The sequence below is a fragment of the Hakea prostrata genome, chromosome 9, assembly GCF_041222555.1.
Source record: "Hakea prostrata isolate BN-2017 chromosome 9, UWA_Hpros_2, whole genome shotgun sequence".
In the NCBI taxonomy this organism is placed as follows: Eukaryota; Viridiplantae; Streptophyta; class Magnoliopsida; order Proteales; family Proteaceae; genus Hakea; species Hakea prostrata.
In genome coordinates, this window is record NC_142608.1 from 1,299,770 (window position 1) to 1,318,316 (window position 18,547).

The 18,547-nt window shown below is 36.7% G+C and overlaps 2 protein-coding genes across 2 annotated transcripts; both read left to right on the top strand.

Annotated features, from left to right (window-relative positions):
* The first annotated feature begins 2,129 nt into the window (after nucleotides 1-2,129).
* Nucleotides 2,130-14,275, top strand: KP1 (kinesin-like protein 1). The gene is made up of 18 exons (XM_089167969.1): nucleotides 2,130-2,392; nucleotides 2,836-3,043; nucleotides 4,015-4,178; nucleotides 5,203-5,346; nucleotides 6,169-6,531; nucleotides 7,238-7,306; nucleotides 7,479-7,700; nucleotides 8,282-8,363; nucleotides 8,657-8,752; nucleotides 8,841-9,020; nucleotides 9,467-9,573; nucleotides 10,784-10,962; nucleotides 11,181-11,345; nucleotides 11,436-11,689; nucleotides 11,976-12,139; nucleotides 12,233-12,427; nucleotides 12,519-13,222; nucleotides 13,639-14,275. Exons 2-18 carry the CDS (start codon nucleotides 2,893-2,895, stop codon nucleotides 13,796-13,798), a joined length of 3,399 nt encoding a protein of 1,132 aa, XP_089024095.1. The 5' UTR covers nucleotides 2,130-2,392; nucleotides 2,836-2,892; the 3' UTR covers nucleotides 13,799-14,275.
* A 1,842-nt stretch (nucleotides 14,276-16,117) lies between these two features.
* Nucleotides 16,118-17,271, top strand: LOC149003913 (uncharacterized). The gene is made up of 2 exons (XM_089167653.1): nucleotides 16,118-16,195; nucleotides 16,295-17,271. Exons 1-2 carry the CDS (start codon nucleotides 16,153-16,155, stop codon nucleotides 17,269-17,271), a joined length of 1,020 nt encoding a protein of 339 aa, XP_089023779.1. The 5' UTR covers nucleotides 16,118-16,152.
* The last annotated feature ends 1,276 nt before the right edge of the window (nucleotides 17,272-18,547 follow it).

The following is an 18,547-nucleotide window of genomic DNA, read 5'->3' on the forward strand; positions in this document are numbered from 1 at the left end:
GTTCAACAAGCAAGTGAACGGCCAAAGGTTTTCGTTTGCTTTAGGTGGGTCAGCCCAACTCATTAGCTTTAGAAATCAATTTCACATGCTCAAAGTGTTTTAAATCAAAGTCCGTCAATGTTTTAGTTGAGATATTAGCATGTTTTAAGATGTGTTTGGTATGAGTTCTTAGAATAGATTATTATGGGACCAGATTCTTCATAATTTCTTGTTTCGAATGCACTCTAAAAATCTATTATAAAATCAATATATCCTTAGGAACTATGATTATGCATTACTTTCCGGTGGTTTTTAGGTGGCCTTATAAATTCTTTCAATAGATTTGGATAGTTTTTTCTTTTTCTCCCCCTTGGTACTAAGGTCCATTTGGGTCAGCTTACGCTTGCATACCTCGATAAATACCTAGCGGGATGATAGTTTTATGCATTGGTGGTGGCCGGTGGTTGGGGTGGGGGTATAATTTGTATGAATAATGGGCTTTGTCCAACCCCGAAGAAATTTGATTTTTTTCTTTTTTGGTTATTATTATTATAGATCTAAGGTTCATCTAAAGGAACTAAATACACTTCAACTACATTCTTAAGATAATTTATTTATTTAATTTAAATATACCATCAGGGAGAATCGAATCTTGACCTCTTATGCATTGGTCATTACGAACGGACCAACACTATAATGATAGGAGTTTAAACTCTAACCTCTTACATATCAATGGAGAGGTTTTTTTTTTTTTTGGTATCTGAGGTTCATCAGGGCCAGCTTGTGCCACACCTTGATTACATCCTCAAGGGGATGCTTGTTGTCCACAAGGATCGAACCCATGACCTCTCCACTGAGAAGTATGGATCTTACCACTCTACCAACCCTACATTGACCAATAGACAATTCAATGCTCTCAAATTGATAATTGATAAGTGAAAAATAACAATCAACTAGGTCAAACCATGGTTGGTTCAATCACTCTAGTCAGTTCAAGAGTTAAATCCAAAAGTATCATAATCATGAAAGAACTAAGCAAGAAGGAGGACTTGGGAAGACAAGTGCCTCTATGGAAAGAAATTCTTTGAGGTGAGATCTCATTAAGTTTGGGATAGACAATTGTGAACCCTCTATAAACTAACATAACCGGAAGATCAAATTGAACTTTGATTCCCCCCCGAGGAGGGAGAAAACTGGGGGCTATAATCGGCCAACTATAGATGAGACTTGTGAATGAAATAATTTGAGAAAAGAATGAACGATGTGGAGAAGATTTAGGAAAATTTCAAAGTTTGCTAACTACCAATTATTTGTGAGATGTGTGAAACAAAAAGAGAAGAAATAGGAATAAAGAGGAGACAGGAGAACAAATAAATGAAAAAGGAGAGAAATGGAGACGGATCTGTTGTTTAAAGTTTTAATTAGATTTAACCTTTTATTCCTTAAAACTAGGGATTTAATGACAACCATTAGATAGAGATTATGAATGACATTTGTACCCATCATCTTTATCATAAAATTTTAATTTTAATTTTTGGAGGGGGCCAAATAGGGTTTTCTCCTTTAAGATGGGTGCACTTACATTAAAAAAATCCGGGCCTGGCCCCTCCGGTCCCCGTGGCTCCGCCCTAGCCCTTGGGGGGCCTTACTTAACTGTCGAAGATGGCTTCTCGACAGTAAAATTGGGCAAGCTTGACATTGTTTTGTAGGAATCCGAAGGTTGAGCAATTTTCAGACGCATCAATAATTAAATGGGGTAAACGAATGTAATTGTATGATCAAATCACCATTTGGTAGAGGAAAGCTCAATTAATTGGATTTGACGCTTGTCTTAACTTGATTTGGTATTAGTGTGCCACTTGGACGCTTTACCTATAGTCAAACTAGAATCTTCAGTCTTACCATTTTTTTTTTTTAAGTGCTACAAAAATCCTTTTCAATTATTTCTAATATGAAAGTAGTGGTGGTGACTGGTGACTGCACTTAATATCGTTAACGTCTGTTACACTTGGCCGTCAATGGCCAAACAGATAAATGGCAGAAACCGTTATCTCTCCGTCAAACCGCCATCCATTGAATCGTTTAATTTTGTCCAACAAAGAGAGACAACGGAAAGTTTCTCGCAACTCTTTTTTTTTTTGTAGAAAAAGTTTCTCCCAACTCAAATACTCAAAAAAGAGTAGTTTTGAGCGGCACTTTATTCAATATTTCCATTGCGAAGCTCTTTCTCTTCGTTTTCAGAGTACACGGGAAGCTTGTTTCAGTTATTGCTTTCTGCTCCAGATCGCCTTCAACATAGCGTCAGAATCCACAGTGGTTCTCACTTCTCCGCTTCTAGGCAGCCAGGATCGACGGTGGTTCTCACTTCTCCGGTCTGCTACGACAATCCAAAGAACTTAAATTTCCCTCGGAGGTACGGAGATCGATTAACTGCAACTCAAAACGAAACCTAACATTTTTCTTCTGATCAAAATTATTTCTCTGTATTTTCTCCGATCAAAATTCACGGTGGTTCTTGTATGGAGTTTTCTGTTTCAGACAAACTATTGCTTACTCTGTACTTTATCCGATCAAACAATTCAACACTAAAGCTATCTTAGTCCACTATTTCCTTCATTGATCTTCCTTTTGTGACTTAATTCTGTCGATCATATGAGTTTTATGTTATCCGTTGCTATTAGCCATCATTTATGAACATAATGCTTTTTGAACCATTTTCTGTAGAATCGTTGAAGCTGAAACAGAGTAGTTTTTGCCAGATTTCGGCTCTGTTTATGTTTTACTTTTTAAGAAAATTAGTTTTAAAGTGAAGTTCTGTGTTACCGAATTCTGGAGCGAATGTTTTTGTGAGTACAGATTCGGATCAGGAGTTTCTTAAAGACACAAATCATCTCTAAAGAAACTACTGAAAAGATGCCGCGAGACGCCAACTGCATTTCCATTTTCACTTCTCCTTGTAAGAATCTGAGACCAGGACTGAAAGGATTAAATTCTGAAGACGCTTACATTGCCGATGAAGTTATCAACGACGACGAATTGGCTCAAAGAAAAGCAGAGGAAGCAGGTAGTTGTTTAGTAGTTAGTGCTTGCTTTTCTCTCTACACGTCTCCGGCATTTCTGCATCCACTCACTAACAACTAGTAAACCAGATGGTACTCTCTAATAACTAATAGTTTAAGAATTTTCCTTTTGTTGTCGTGAACATTATAACTTAATCCTACCTGTAAAAAAATCAATAATTTAAGAGTTAACATGTAAAACATGTCACCTGAACTGGTTCTATGGAGATAATAAATTTAACTATGGTTTACGACAAAACCTACTACCAAAGAATATCATACACAAAATTTATAACAAATTCGCTTTATTTAATTAATTTGTATATAATTTAATTTCGACTAATTTATCTTTATACTACATAATTGATAACATATATAAACCAGCCAGCTTTGGTTGGTAAACATGTTAAGATGTTTGTTGTTTGATTATAGTAATTAAACTCTTATTTTTCTTGACATATACCGAAATTTTTTTTTTTAACTTTGTTGTAGATCTTGATAATTATTATTATTATTATTATTTTTTGAAATTTTGATGAAGCATTTAACATTTATATGAAGAATTATAGGCTTTGGCATTAACATTTACCTTCCAGATTTTTTTCTCCCTCTCTTTCAGAACGCAATCTCAATTATAAGTCACTCTTCCTTAATTTCTTGGTCTGTAAATTCGCTTTATACCCAGAAGCAGAATCAGGATCATAAACTATTATGAAAATGCATAACGGTCAAGAACTGAATGCTATTAACTAGTACGGATATATGTTCCTCAGAGGATATTGAGGTTTGGGGCTCATGCGATGGCAAAAGTCTGAGTCTAAAGTAAAATCAAATTTAAAACCATCACAAGATAGCAAATTATTGAACCATGGCCCTATACGCTCCAGATCCATGGGATTGTTAAACCCGAGGTTCATGGAAGAATTGGAGAAGGGATGAAAATCTGAATATTTGTTTTGGTAAAAACTTGTGACAGCATTCAGAAGATCGCAGGCGGCAGAATGGCTGAGACAGATGGATCAAGGTGCGTTCGAAGCACTGCCCAGGAAACCGTCGGAAGAGGAGTTCTGTCAGGAACTGCGCAACGGCCTCATTCTATGCAATGTCCTCAACAAAGTCAATCCAGGTGCCATCCCCAAGGTAAATTTCATTCCACTAACTCTTACTCCTTCCTTTCCTTTCACTGACACTTCCCCATTTCCCCCGAACTAATATTTGAAGTCACAATAGATGAACAAGAGTTCCCTCGATTTATGGAAGTTTACCTGAATTTCCTTTATTTATTTTTCCTGTAATTTTTATTAAAACTGAAAATATTTTCATGCCATAGGCTTAGATTTGACGCCACAAGAACTATTTGTTTCTTCGTGGGGCCTTGTTAATTGGCATGTTTGTTTGGCCTGAATTTGGTTTCACTAGAAAAAGAAAAATATGTAGTAACACAAAAAATGTGATGATCCTTTGAATGATCTATTTGTCTATCTCCAATTACTCTCCTCAGGAAATTAGTTTTTTCTTGATACACAATAGTTGGCTATAAAGTTCTGAAGATTCCTTGCATTTTGAAAAACAAATTGGTAAGTTAAAAAACGAGGGAAGGAAGTCAATAATATTTCAGGTTTGCATGAGAGTTTTTTTCTGAAAATTAATGTGTGACCAATCTAGAAAGACTAGAACATGTCATCCCCTTCTTGTTCAACGGTTGGATTTTCTAACTATTTTCACACGTAGCTCAATACATGACAGCTTCCACAAGTAGACAACATGCTCTTTTCCTCAGAGTAAAATAAGGAGGACTTTAGTCTATACAGGTAGTCTAATAAGAACTTATCTATTTGTGTGTCCTAGTTAAACTGCTAAACTACATGCATTTCTCTCACAAAGTTTTCCCCCTTGTTTATTATATTAAAATATATAAAGAAAAATCTTTCACGTCTCCTAACATTGAACTGGTAAAAACATGAATAGATTTACATTTCTGTATTGTTTTCTAGATATATAAGATAGCTTCTGTATAATATTTTCTATAAGAAAAAATGGGAGATTCTGTACATCACCTTAGTCAGAGAATACAGCACCCCCTCTTCTCCCCTCCCCAATCCACATCCACCCTAAATTTCAAAATTTTCTCACATCTTGAAGTTGATATATTTTCATGCAACAGGTTGTAGAAAGTCCTGTTATTACTGTTCAATCAACCGATGGTGGGGCTCAATCAGCAATCCAGTACTTCGAGAACATGAGAAATTTTCTTGTGGCAGTTGGAGAGATGAAGCTCTTGACATTTGAAGCATCCGACTTAGAGAAGGTTTTATTGATCTGCCATGACTCAAAATCTTTCTTTGCTTACTAAGAATAAACTAATGATGCATGCAGGCTGAGAACTGAAACCTTTGCTATGAAAAAAAAATCCAAGAGACTAAGACTACACTGGATGCATTATGCAAATTTTTACTTTCTAATTTCACAATGTTCCATGTTCCTGTGTCGGTGAAGCTAGACCTTCCAGGATCTCTTGTTTCTTATCATCCCATTTATTTACATTCAAATAAAATCCCAAAAATGAAAGAGAAATGTCATCAAAACAAACAAAAAAGATCAAGGACTCTATGAACTCCCCCTTTCACTTTGTCTCCTTAAATTTTTACCTTTTGTTTTCGCATTTTAAATCTGTGTCAGTGGGAGGGTTGATCTATAGTACTCATAAACATCCCTGTTCATGTTGTTAGTACTCCTCAGATTGACATTGTTGGCCAAGTGTTTGACAAGCTACCCTTGGTTAAACATAGAAAATTAGATGCTTGCTCATTGTAGGATTAGTACCTGACTACATAAAATTAAGAATGGGAAAAGTAGATCATTAGATTAGGGAAGGTCAGACTGGTAATAGTTTTCTAATAAAAAAAGAAAATTTCTACTGGACAATGTGACAACAATTTGACGGACTACCATATCCAACAGTCGCAAGATGAAAAGAATTAGGTTTGAGTCAAAAACGTCTTGGGGAAGTATGATGCAGCTTTTCTATTCTTGTGTCTGTTAAACTTCTATTTGCATAGTTTATCTCTTGTGCAGTTCATTGCCCACAGTAATTATATGTTGTCTGAAATTTGGGAACCTTTCTTTGCAGGGCGGCTCATCAGGTAAAGTGGTAGACTGCATTTTGTGTCTTAAAGGCTACCATGAGTGGAAGCTTGCAGGTGGAATTGGGGTTTGGAGGTATGGTGGCACTGTAAAGATTATTGCATTGCCTAAGGGCTCACCATCCTCCTTGATTAATGGTGGAAGTACTGATGAGTCATCAGATGACTCTGAAAATGGGAATCATGACCAACAACTCCTGGAGTATCTGCATCTTTCTAGTAAGATCTCACTCGAAGAATCTGAAGAAGCAGATGCTCTTGCTTTCCTCTTTGATCGCTTTGGGCTTGAGCTTCTGAGAGCTTATCTTACAGAATGTAATGCAATTAGAGAGTTGCCTTTGAATGGAATGGTAGGTAAGTTCCTTCCCCTATTTCGCCTGTACTCTCTTAGAATCTCATTTGACCTGCATTACAATTCATACATTTTGGTTTCAGTTCAATTTCAATGAGTCACTTATCAACCTGAAATTAATCTCCACATAATACCATGTAAAATGACATTGACGAGAGATTTTCCACCTGCAACAGAAGACCAAGCAGATTACTTGCTCACTGCATGTCTTTATTTTCAGTTGATAAAGAAATTTTGTTGATGTAACCTGTTAACTTGTAAACAGCCTTCCCTTTTCTGAAGTAGGAGTAAGGCTGAGTATATTTATTCCTTCCAGACCCTGTAGCGGCGGGAGCCTCATGCACTGGGACAGATTTCTAAAGAAGTTTATTAATAAAAAAAATAAGACGAGCACATTTTTCATGAAATTACTCTCTTGCACTATGCATCACCAATGATTAGAACCTCTAGTAACCTACAGTCTTACAGTTTTGGCTGGCAAATATTCAATGAGTAAGGCTGATTTTGGGTGCATTTGTTAATTCACTTTACCAAGTGAATCAACAGACCAATTGAAAGAGAATATGGAAGAGTTGGATACTTCTATTTCTTCCTAGCACCCGCATTTATTTTTTATTATGTCATTTGGTTGAGTATAAACTGTTAGTTATTCCTAACTGGAGATTATGCAAGATCTAATATCATACACTGATGAAATTTTGTAGCTCATCGATACAGTGCTCAAGAAGGTAGTTGAGGATTTTACTAAGCTATTTGTTTCACAGAGCAATCAGGTAACTGCAGTAAAGATAATCAGACTTGAAATAATTGTGTATCTTTTATTATTCGGATCTAGTAGAAAATGTATTCATATGGAATTGTGCCCTGATATGTTTGAACTTTCCAACTATTCAGTTAGATTTATATAATGTAACTCCTCTGTATCTTTGTTTCCAATATCTGCAGCTTGGAATGCTTTTGAAGAAAATATTGGATGCTAAAAATAGTTCTGTATCAAAAGAAGACTTTAGAGAAGCAATTTCAAGATATCTTCTGCAGAGAAGTGGGATTTCAAGTGATTTCTCTAGATTCTGCATTTGTGGTGGAAAACTTGGCAAAGCACCAATCAACAGTATCCAGAATGCCAGTCATCTTGATCGACTAGATCTTCAACAGAAACAACTTGAGGTTGAGTATCATATGGAAAACATTATTCAGCTGGCTTGAAAGTGTACTAGTGTTTAATTTTCTGATGTTCTTATAATGCAGTTCATTGGGTTTTTTACCATTTGATCTTAATGATTGGTGGTTCTTCTGCTGTTAATTTTGTTGGGTGGCAATCTAGGACATACCTAACTGAATATTTCTGAATGCCAACTACTTTATTGTTTACAGACAGTCTGAAAAATAGGGGCAGATCTTCATAAGATCCTTTTGTGATGCTATACTTTATTTTCTGAGATCAATTTTTGTTAGATAATGGTGCTTCCTTTCACATGATAGATGTGTTAATTCGCTCCAGAAGTTTAGGTTGATGGCTTTCATCTTTTAGTGATAAACATGTGGTGCAGAACACTGAACCTGTTGCTCTTGTTGTCACTGGTCTAATAATTATCATAGACAGAATATATATTCCCTGTGTTAGCTGCGTTAGCTGCGTTATCATATTGACATGTCTTCTAGTCCCAATGGAGATTTTTAAATGAATGGATATGTCTATTGAACTTTTTATGATAACATTCAGTTTCTTTTTCTTTGGATATTTTCAGGGGCTAAAGTCAGTCTTCCAAAGGACAAAACTTGAGGTTGAGCAGGATCAATTGAACTGGGAGAATGATCTCAAAAGGCTTGGTGAGCATTGGACCATATGACTTCACTTCACTGACATTACCCCCAACCCTGAAAATTCTGATGTGCAAACAAACTTAGGACTGTCTAGAGAGATTATTTGTAGATACTTTGCATATCTGAAGTCATAGACTCTATAATTGGATCCATGCTGGGCCAAGGTTTCACATGAGCAGCGCTGAAAATCACTTGCATTGGACTCTGTTCTGAGATGTTCTTTGTTATACTAGTGCTGGACCAGGATTACCAGACCGAGACATTCCCAGAACTTATGCTGTTTTCCTTTCTTATTTCAGAGCATCACATTAAGGGCCTTGAAGTTGCTTCTTCTTCATACCATAAAGTTCTAGAGGAAAATCGTATGCTCTACAATCTAGTACAAGATCTAAAAGGTAAAAATATCTTCCATCTTCCCAACACTTTATTTTTTTCCTTTCTTTCTTTGAGATGTGAGGTCTCATGGATCATGTGTTTTCACAGGGAGCATCAGGGTTTACTGCAGAGTGAGGCCTTTCTTGCCAGGGCAATCTGCAGGGCAGTCCACTGTAGAATATATTGGAGAAAACGGGAATATCATGATTGTGAATCCCCATAAGCAGGGAAAAGATGCAAGGAAAATTTTTTCGTTTAATAAAGTATTTGGAACCAATGCAACACAGGGTATGATCTCTTTCAACTGTTTCCTAATAAGTGTTCACAAGTTCTTAAAATTTAAGGTTATGGATTGAGGTTTTTATTGTTGAAGTCATTATAACAAGAAGAAATGCAAAGAATTTATTTATCAAAATAGAACAAGAAAAATAAATTTAGGCAATTGAGAAGAGTTGATTTATCATTTTTTTCTTTTAAGATATTTATGGAGCAAGAAAGAAAGTCTTAATTTTAGATAACCTTCAAAGAATATGCAGAGCAATATATGCCAAACTTATTTCTCCTCATTGTTTTAGGTACAATTTATGTAGGCAGACGACTAGCTTTCTGGTATCTTATGTTTGCATGGGATTAATGTGCGGAGTTGTTTTCCAATTTGCTGGTTTTTTATACTTCACGATTCTCATATACCAACAAACTAATTGTGTTCGTGTGTGTGTGCTTTTGTTTTGCAGAGCAAGTATTTGCTGACACCCAACCATTGATCAAATCTGTTCTAGATGGTTACAATGTTTGCATCTTTGCATATGGACAAACAGGATCTGGAAAGACATATACAATGGTAATATGAACTATAAGCATTCATCTGAAAATGTAGAAAGTTCTTTTCTAAAAGTTTTTTTTTTATATTTCCCAAGAGTTTGAAAGAATTGCCTACATAACCCCCTAAAGATATTTTGATTATTAGAAAATCCTTTTGCACATTAGAACACAAGGATGATGTTTTCATTCCTCTACAGTGAATAAGATGACAGAACAGCCTTTGACATAAATAAACATCATCTCATCAGTCACATTTATTAAAAGTGGCTAGTTGAATTTGTAGTCGGATAAAACCACGATCACAAGTTGAACCATCCTTGGTCAATATGCTTTAGAACGAAGGATAGATCCTAGTCCTTTTGACTGATGATTTTCTTTTTCAGATGAATATCTTGTGTGGGCTTTTTCTTTTCTTCTTCTTCTTCTTCTTTTTTTATTTATTTATTTATTTATTTATTTATTTTTTAAATTACTTTAGAACCCAAATCCACCATCCTGATGAACTTCATGTAGAATAAAGTGCAACTCCTTGCAATTTTCCGTTTTAGAAAAATTTTATAGTTAATTAAGCTCACACCTACGCTGGAACCATATCTAAAATCGTATGTGCATCACTATCAACTTTTGGATCTCAAAATCTGACCTTTAAAGATTTCAGTTGTGAACGAAGGTAGATCCTAGTCCTTTTCATTGATGATTTTTTTTCAGATGAAGATTTTCCATGGGGTTTTTCTGGGTTTTTTTATTTATTTTTATTTTCTTACTTTTTTGTAACCCAAATTCCCCATCTTGATGAACTTCATGTAGAATAGAAGCGCAACTCCTTGCAATTTTCATTTTTGAATAATTTTATACTTAATTAGCTAAGACCTATGTTGGAGCCGTATCTAAAATCTGATCCGTATCACTTTCAGCTTTTGGCCCTCAAAACCTGACCTTTAAAGATTTCAGTTGTATCTTGGTAGGACGAAACATATCATAGTAGACCTAGATATGGATTTGGGGCCTTTGAGAAGTCTTCAATTTAGCAGGTAGTGTATAAGTATGACTCATATGCAGAGTATTTGTGTGGCTAAGATTTGGATCCAATCCAAGCTAGATAGGTTAATAAGCAATTGACAATGGATGAGAGTTGCAGAGATACAAAATGTTCTGTTCCCTACCATGGGATACCAGTCTAGTGCTTATTGAATCTGAAGTTGTTGATATTGCCTGGTTTCGCATTTCAGAGTGGACCTGATTTGATGACTGAAGAGACATGGGGTGTAAATTATCGAGCACTGAATGATTTATTCCAAATGTCAAATGCAAGGATGGATATTATTGAATATGAAGTCAGTGTTCAAATGATTGAAATATACAATGAACAAGTGAGGGATCTATTGGTTGTTGATGGTTCTAACAGAAGATATCCTTTTGTAGTTTATTTATTTCTGCTATAGATAATCTTCACCCCCCCCCCCTTTTTTGTTGGGTGGCTTACAGAATTGAATGACTATCATTCCAGCAAAGTTCACTCCATTTCTGCCGAAACATCATTGGTCAACATAATAAAATTACATCAGTGAGGTTGCACGCTTTAAGTCCCATGAACAAATTTGCTGTCAGCACCTTGACTTCTTGCACATTAGATATAAGAAACAATTCTCAGTTGAACGGCCTTAATGTTCCTGATGCAAGCTTGGTTCCTGTTAAATGTACGAAAGATGTTCTAGAGTTGATGAAAATTGGCCAACGGAATCGTGCCGTGGGTGCTACTGCATTAAATGAGAGGAGCAGTCGTTCTCATAGGTAAGACTTTCTTGTCTTTTTTCCTCCTAATTCTATTCATATGCTATGATGCTGACCAATCCCTTTGTATGTTTTGCTGGCCTTCTGAAGTGTCTTAACAGTCCATGTCCAAGGGAAAGAACTGACCTCTGGATCTATCCTCCGTGGCTGCCTTCATCTAGTAGATTTAGCTGGAAGTGAGAGAGTAAATAAATCTGAGGCAGTGGGGGAAAGATTAAAAGAAGCTCAACACATCAACAGATCACTTTCAGCTCTTGGAGATGTTATCTCTGCTCTTGCACAGAAGAGTACACATGTTCCTTACCGAAATAGCAAGCTTACTCAAGTGTTGCAAGATTCATTAGGTAATAATCTACTCGATCTGTTTTAGCTATTTTCCACTTTATATGAAAGTAGGGGCACAGGAATAATTTCCTGTAAGTTCTGTCTATCCGTATAGACCACATTCCAGATGGATCTTGATATATTTTCTTCTGAAAATTAGAACATATAAGATGGGTGTTATTCATTATATGACTTCATTTTCATTGTAATGGAGAGAACTTAGATGAGACCCATTCTGGTCACCAGCATGGAGGTGCCCTTTCTTCTTTGTAATTCTCTTTATTCTAATTAATCTCTCTTGATTAGGTGGTCAAGCAAAGACCTTGATGTTTGTGCATATAAATCCTGAAGCTAATGCCATTGGGGAGACAATTAGCACACTTAAGTTTGCTGAGAGGGTGGCTTCAATAGAGCTGGGGGCTGCCCGTGCTAATAAAGAAACTGGTGAAATTAGAGAACTGAAAGAAGAGGTTTGTCCATTGTTAGAACTTAGAAGTACTGCTTTTTGTGATTGGAAATCAAAATTTTATAATTACTGGACCTGTTGTTATCAATGTATTTAGGTTGCAAACCTCAAATTGGCATTGGAGAGAAAGGAAGCTGAGCTGGAACAGATGAAGGCAGGGAATAGTCGGGTAGGTATGGACCCTCAAAAACTCAGAACAGCTTCTCCATTGCGTTTACCTAGAAATGGTATCAGTGCCAGCTTGAAACCTGAAATAAGTCAGCGGCCTGTGGATGAAACTAGAAGCTTTGAGGTGTGTTTATATTCACTTGAAATTCTTTAAGCAATTGCATCCAAATCTCTAGAAGTTTGGTCTTTATTTAGCAGTGAACATTGATTTGTAGGCCAGAAGCTGTTCTTCAGGGAAGCAAAGGAAATCTCGTTTTCCCTCTGCATTATCAGAAAAGGATCCAATTCCAAAGATGTTCCTCCATCGTGAAGAGAGTGCCATTAACCCTGGAAAAGCAAGATCACCATCCCCTCCGGTTCGGAGATCTTTATCCACTGATAGGGGAGCTCTTATTAGAAGTAGAATGAAGCAAGAAACACTTGATAATCAACCACCGGTGAAATTACAATTTCCAGCCAGAGTAGCAGTTACCAAATCGGTTGCTGCGATGCCAGTGATCCCATCAGATGCCAGCAACTCCAGACAATTTTGGGGTCCACAAGAGCCATTAAAGCAGGATAACATTACTGATGCGATCTACAGCCTCCATAGGACCAACTTGAGGAAAGTCCACCTGGAACATCAGGAAGAGCAGCTTAAGCAAGCACTCAATGTCAGGCAAGGTGGTATTAGAAAAATCAAGAATGAGCCTAAAACTAAGATCAAGCATCAGCTTCCAGCTACCACACAGAAGCCTGATGCAGCACTGACATTAATTTCTGAAATGGACTTGGGAGGAAAGGTAGATGAGGCTCAAACAATCGATTTTTCTGAGTCAGAAAACGAGAATGGAGTTACTGCTTTGCCAGCAAATGGTAGCTGGAGAACGAAAAAGTTTCAGCAGAACTTCTCTAGAAATTCTCAAAATCTTGAACCAAGGTAAATCAGTTGTTCTTTAAGTTCTAGGAAAATAGTCCCACATTGCCTCTATATGGACAATATATTCAACAGTGTGCTAATGGTATATGAAATGTAGAGAATAATCCCATATTGGTTACCTCTGAGGCCTTCATTCCCGTCAAAACACCCCTGAGTTCCTCCACTCAATAGTTTACGGTTTTTGGGATGAATATTTACCTCAAAGAGGTGTCTGGTGCTATATGAGCTAAGACCCATCCGAGTAATTGCAGCATTCTGCATGGACATCATGTGTACCAGTATTTTCAGGCTATAGATATTAATCTATATTATTTAGTTGTATAAGTTGTGTTGGGCAGGAGGGAAACATGACCTTTCTTCTATTCTTGTTTCTTAAGCTGTTCTGATAAAAATAGCATTTCCCTCTGTTTTTGCAGAGCACTAGTGCAGGCAGCAGAGCCTTCTTTGATAGGGAAGCATGAAAACAAGCAACCAACCGGTGTAATTTGCATTGGGAAGGAAAGCACTAACATTTCCATGTCTGCTTTAAAAAGAAGCCTCTCTTCCCCGCATGGGAAGTTTTCAGGTTTACCTTGAATTTTCACTGTGAAGCTAAGTCCTTAATTTCCTTGAATTTCCCCCCAAGTTTGTAAAGAGAGACAGAGAGGGTGAGACAGAGGGTGTTTTCATTATGCACTTTAAGTAGGAAGAAGAGGCGATAACCCTAGTGTTTATGTTTTATTTTCTATTAGTTTTATTTTTCTTGGGTGGGAGAAAGGAGGAGGGGTGAGGAGTTGATAATATTCAACATTTGGCCTTTTTGTTTTATAATGTATTACCTCCACCCCTTTATGCAGTGCAGTTTGATATCTTAGTGTGTGTAAATTATATATCTACAGAGCATCATATATTAATGTAATTTCTTCTTTGAGGTCCTTAATGTATGCTTCTAGTGGTATTGCTAGCTTGTCCTCCAAGGTTCTTTCCATGGTTTATAGATTAATTTCCACTTTCAAGTCAGCTGGGTAATGAAAAGTGATTTTTAATACATGATTGTTCTTGAAATCAAGTACAGTTCAGGTTTGAAAATTGTACATATTGTGGATGGGTGGTGTGGAGGTCCCATGGAAGGTCGTCCCCTAAACCCTAACTATTAGTATGTGTTTAATGGGTTCTTGTGTAAAATCATTTTTAATGTTCGTATGTTGGAATATTGTTCGTTGGGATGAAACCATTCTAGAAGCATTTCTCATAGAGCCCACAATTTGAAAAATCTAACTTTTGAGCAAGACGCGGGAGAGGAGAGCAAGGTGAAATCCGTTTGCAACCGAAGTCGGGGTGAGAGGTGGTCTTGAGGAATCACTATTGAGTCGAGACCAATTTATCAAGCTTCTATCCCTTTAATAGAGCATGTCCTAGATGTTCTGCAAAAACCATTCATTAGACCACCTTTTCAATCAGTTTGTTCTTTAAGGATGAAAGAACAAACCTTTTAACAAACAGCTATCATCTTTTCTTCTGTTTCCTACGACAACAAAACGCAACCTTTATATTCAGAAAAGGTGTGTTTACAAGTAAGAGGAAAGTAAGAAGCTAAGAACCGTTTGGATCATCAAATTTTTGTCAAAGCTGGAATTTTTGAAATGGTGAAGAGAAAATTGGGTAAGAATTGAATTGGTGCAATTGAGCCTATGAAGGATAAACGCACGCCAAAAATAGTCTTGAATGTTGACGTGTGCTAATCAAGATTATGTCCTCCAGCATACCAAATTAGTTGGGAAACAAGAAGATAGCTTCCAAGTTACAACTTCTCCGTGCTAATGCCATTGCCAAATATCTGACTTGGTCAACCTAGTTGAAATCTCATCTAATTAGCAAGGTAAAATTGTATCTTGTGCTTATCCAATGCGATCACAGTGGTGCTTCTGACATGGTGGTGCCTATGATATCCACCGTTAAATGTACCCACGTGAGTTTTATTAAATTTTAGCAGCTCAACACCTATGAACACATTTAACCAAATCAAGTAAAACAAAACCTGGTTTTTTAGATAAACAAAACCATGTTTTGAGCGATGAGGATTTAATAGAATTCACGTGACATCATCCAAAAGTAAGCACCACAAGCACCTAAATCCCCTAATGTGTAATAGATAAAGCATCACTACCTTGACGGTTAGAGGATCCCAACTACATAGACAAGGAATTTACTAAATAAGGGGAGAGAAATAAAAGGATAAAGATGTTCCTACCTGTATTTGGACAAAGTGAGTTAGAAAATTTTCTTTATGAGAAAAAGAATGGATGGAAGTTGGAAAAATTAGTTACACGGGCCCTGCTTCTTTGGAGTGTTGATCTAATAAAACTAAAGAACGTTTTTAGTTGTAATTCTCTTCCTAATCCCTTTGTTTCGGGAATTTAATTACAATCTATGGAGGAGAAGCCTTTTCATCCAAAGCCAATCCCTTCTCCTCTTGTGTTGTTCTTCATCATTCACAGAAATTAGTAATTCCTTTTTCCAGCTGTTCTCCGGTTTCTGCTCCATTCTGCAGACAACGAACGATCGACAAGAACGAAGAAGAAGGAGAATATTCAAACTCTGTGAGTGAATTCCAAATTTTACATGGATTTCTCTCCCATTGCTTCACGCAGATGTACATGGTTTCTTCTCCAATAATTGTTGTTGTTCATCGTTGTTCTCAGATTGGTAGCAGATCACTGTAATAGTCTCCATTCCTGCTTAGTTAACGTGTAATTTTCTGCAATTTCTGGTGAATTAGTCCATCCTTTGTTACACGCAAAGTTGCATCTTGGAAACCCCATACAGTTTATGTGTGAAGCATCCATGGTTATATCAGAAATCCAGGCCTCTAGCTGACCCAGAAAGGATTAGAAAAAAATTGATTTTATTTTATGGGTTTTACGTACTAATCAAGTTTCTTGCATGCCACCATGATTTACAGCATCTTCCACAAAGCAATCCATGGTGGATCAGGTATTCCAACCAAAATAAATTTTCTTTATTTTATGATCTTCAAACTTTAATTTTGTTTCACCTAATTTGGTTCCTCTTCCTCTGTTTGCCATATTTGAGGTCACGAGTTCGATGATGATAAGATCTCAATGAAAAAGAAAAAGTCTGAAACGTCGTATCAAACTATAGGGCGTTCTAATGATTCAACAAGTGGAACTTCAGGGGAGAGACGCTCAGAGGACCCAACTACGAACAAATCCTCCACACAATGCACAGTTACGTGTGTGTATCTGACAAAAATTGCAGGGATGTGTCGCAATGTTACGGTTACATGGTGCAAGAATCTCATCAACCAATCTCTACACATCTCAGTAGATGAACCTGGAGAAAGAGAAATCAATTACACCTGCAAGATTGATCTCAAGCCATGGCATTTCTGGAGTAAAAAGGGATTAAAATCATTTAATGTGAGTGGAAAACGAGTAGATGTTTTCTGGGATTTACGTTCTGCAAAATTTTCAGGTACCCCAGAACCAAGTGGAGACTATTATGTAGCATTGGTTTCAGATGAAGAAGTTGGGTTGTTATTGGGAGAATGCAAGAAAGAAGCTTACAAGAGAACAAAATCAAGACCTTCTTTAATGGATGCAGAGTTAATTTGCAAGAAAGATAATGTATTTGGTAAGAAAAGCTTTACCACAAGAGCTAAATTTGATGAAAGGAAGAAAGAACATGATATCGTGGTAGAGAATTCAATAACAGGGCCAAGAGATCCTGAAATGTGGATTAGCATAGATGGGATAGTATTGATCCATGTTAGAAACCTGCAATGGAAATTTAGGGGAAATGAAACTGTAATAGTGAACAAAACTCCAGTTCAAGTCTTTTGGGATGTTCATGATTGGCTGTTTAGTAGCAATGGATTAGGTCATGGTGTCTTCATATTCAAACCAGGTGCACCTGAATATAGGCTTGATGACTTCAAAGATGGCAGCAGCAGTGTCAGTGGCGATAGTAGCTGTTCATATTTCTCTACACAGAGTGTTCCAACATCACCAGATTTTTGCTTGTTTCTGTATGCATGGAAGATTGAGTGACAGAGATGATGATGCCGATCAATGATGATTAAGTCTCTGGGATTCATATAGGTTTGTTTTGACCAGTTTTCACCCCCAAAAAACACAAGAGAGAGAGAGAAAAAAAAATGGAAACCAGCAACCTTAAGTTTCTTGTAAATTAAGCTGCATGTAGGGTTAATCTCTTAGGTTTATTGGTCACCTTTCCTTGTTTTTGTTTTTAATTCTTGTATGGCTTTGAACGTATTTCAGACCTTGAGGTTCATCTGTACATTATGGATGTCTTCACCTGAAACACAGATCCACCTTGCTAAATGTGTGTTTCTTGTCTCTTAAATCCATTTTTCTAGCTTACTTTGTCTTTCGAAATGCTGTAAACAATCGTGGATGGTATAAATTATGAGAATTGCCCAAACATCTTAAATATTCCTTCTTTCTTAAACCCGACCCGAGGAGATCCGTACTCTTGACCTCTTTTTTATTGTGTTTGACTCGTTGACGATTTGATTTCTGAAATGGTTGGCCACAACACTAACATTTACCTCAATCAATGAAGGTCCAACATAAGTTTGGCTATCCAATGAAGAGTCTTGTATGGACAAAGGTTCTTTCTTCATCGTGGATTTAGGGAAGTTGGAATCCTCTATTTTGATGGGTAGAAAATTGTGTTTTCCTCACATCTCTTCACTACCATTAATTGAGCCAGGTGCAAGTACCTAAGTCTAAATTTCCAACAAGGATGAAGGTGCCCATGTGTGAATACCACACAAGATATGTGCAACCTTTAAATGTGTGATAAAAGGTGTAAGAGAAGCACATATTCGAACTTTAAATTAACTGTGATTACTTTTCATCTATAAATCATAATTGATACATAGTTAGATCTCTCTTTAATGTCAAGATCTTGGGAGTGGGGGGTTAGGGAGTTATTAAGAAATCCATTAATTGAAACTCTTAGATAGATACAACTCAACTAAGCTCCATCTTAATTCCAATTTCCAACTAAGCTCTATCTTAGGTGCCCATTTTATGAATACCACACAAGATTATGTGTTATTTGCCACAGAAACACGCCTTCTGCTCATTCTACAACCATACAAGATTTCAACAGCCGGAAATGAGAAACGGGCAATGACACAAGAAAAAGCATAACTCGCCTATTTTCAAGAAATGAGCACCGAATCGTTACTATACAACCCCTTAACGATCCAGTTATATTGGTTAATGATTTAAAAAAAAATTTGTAATTTTTCCTTTCCTTCTTTTGTTAATCACATAGGTTAACCAAAATAACAAA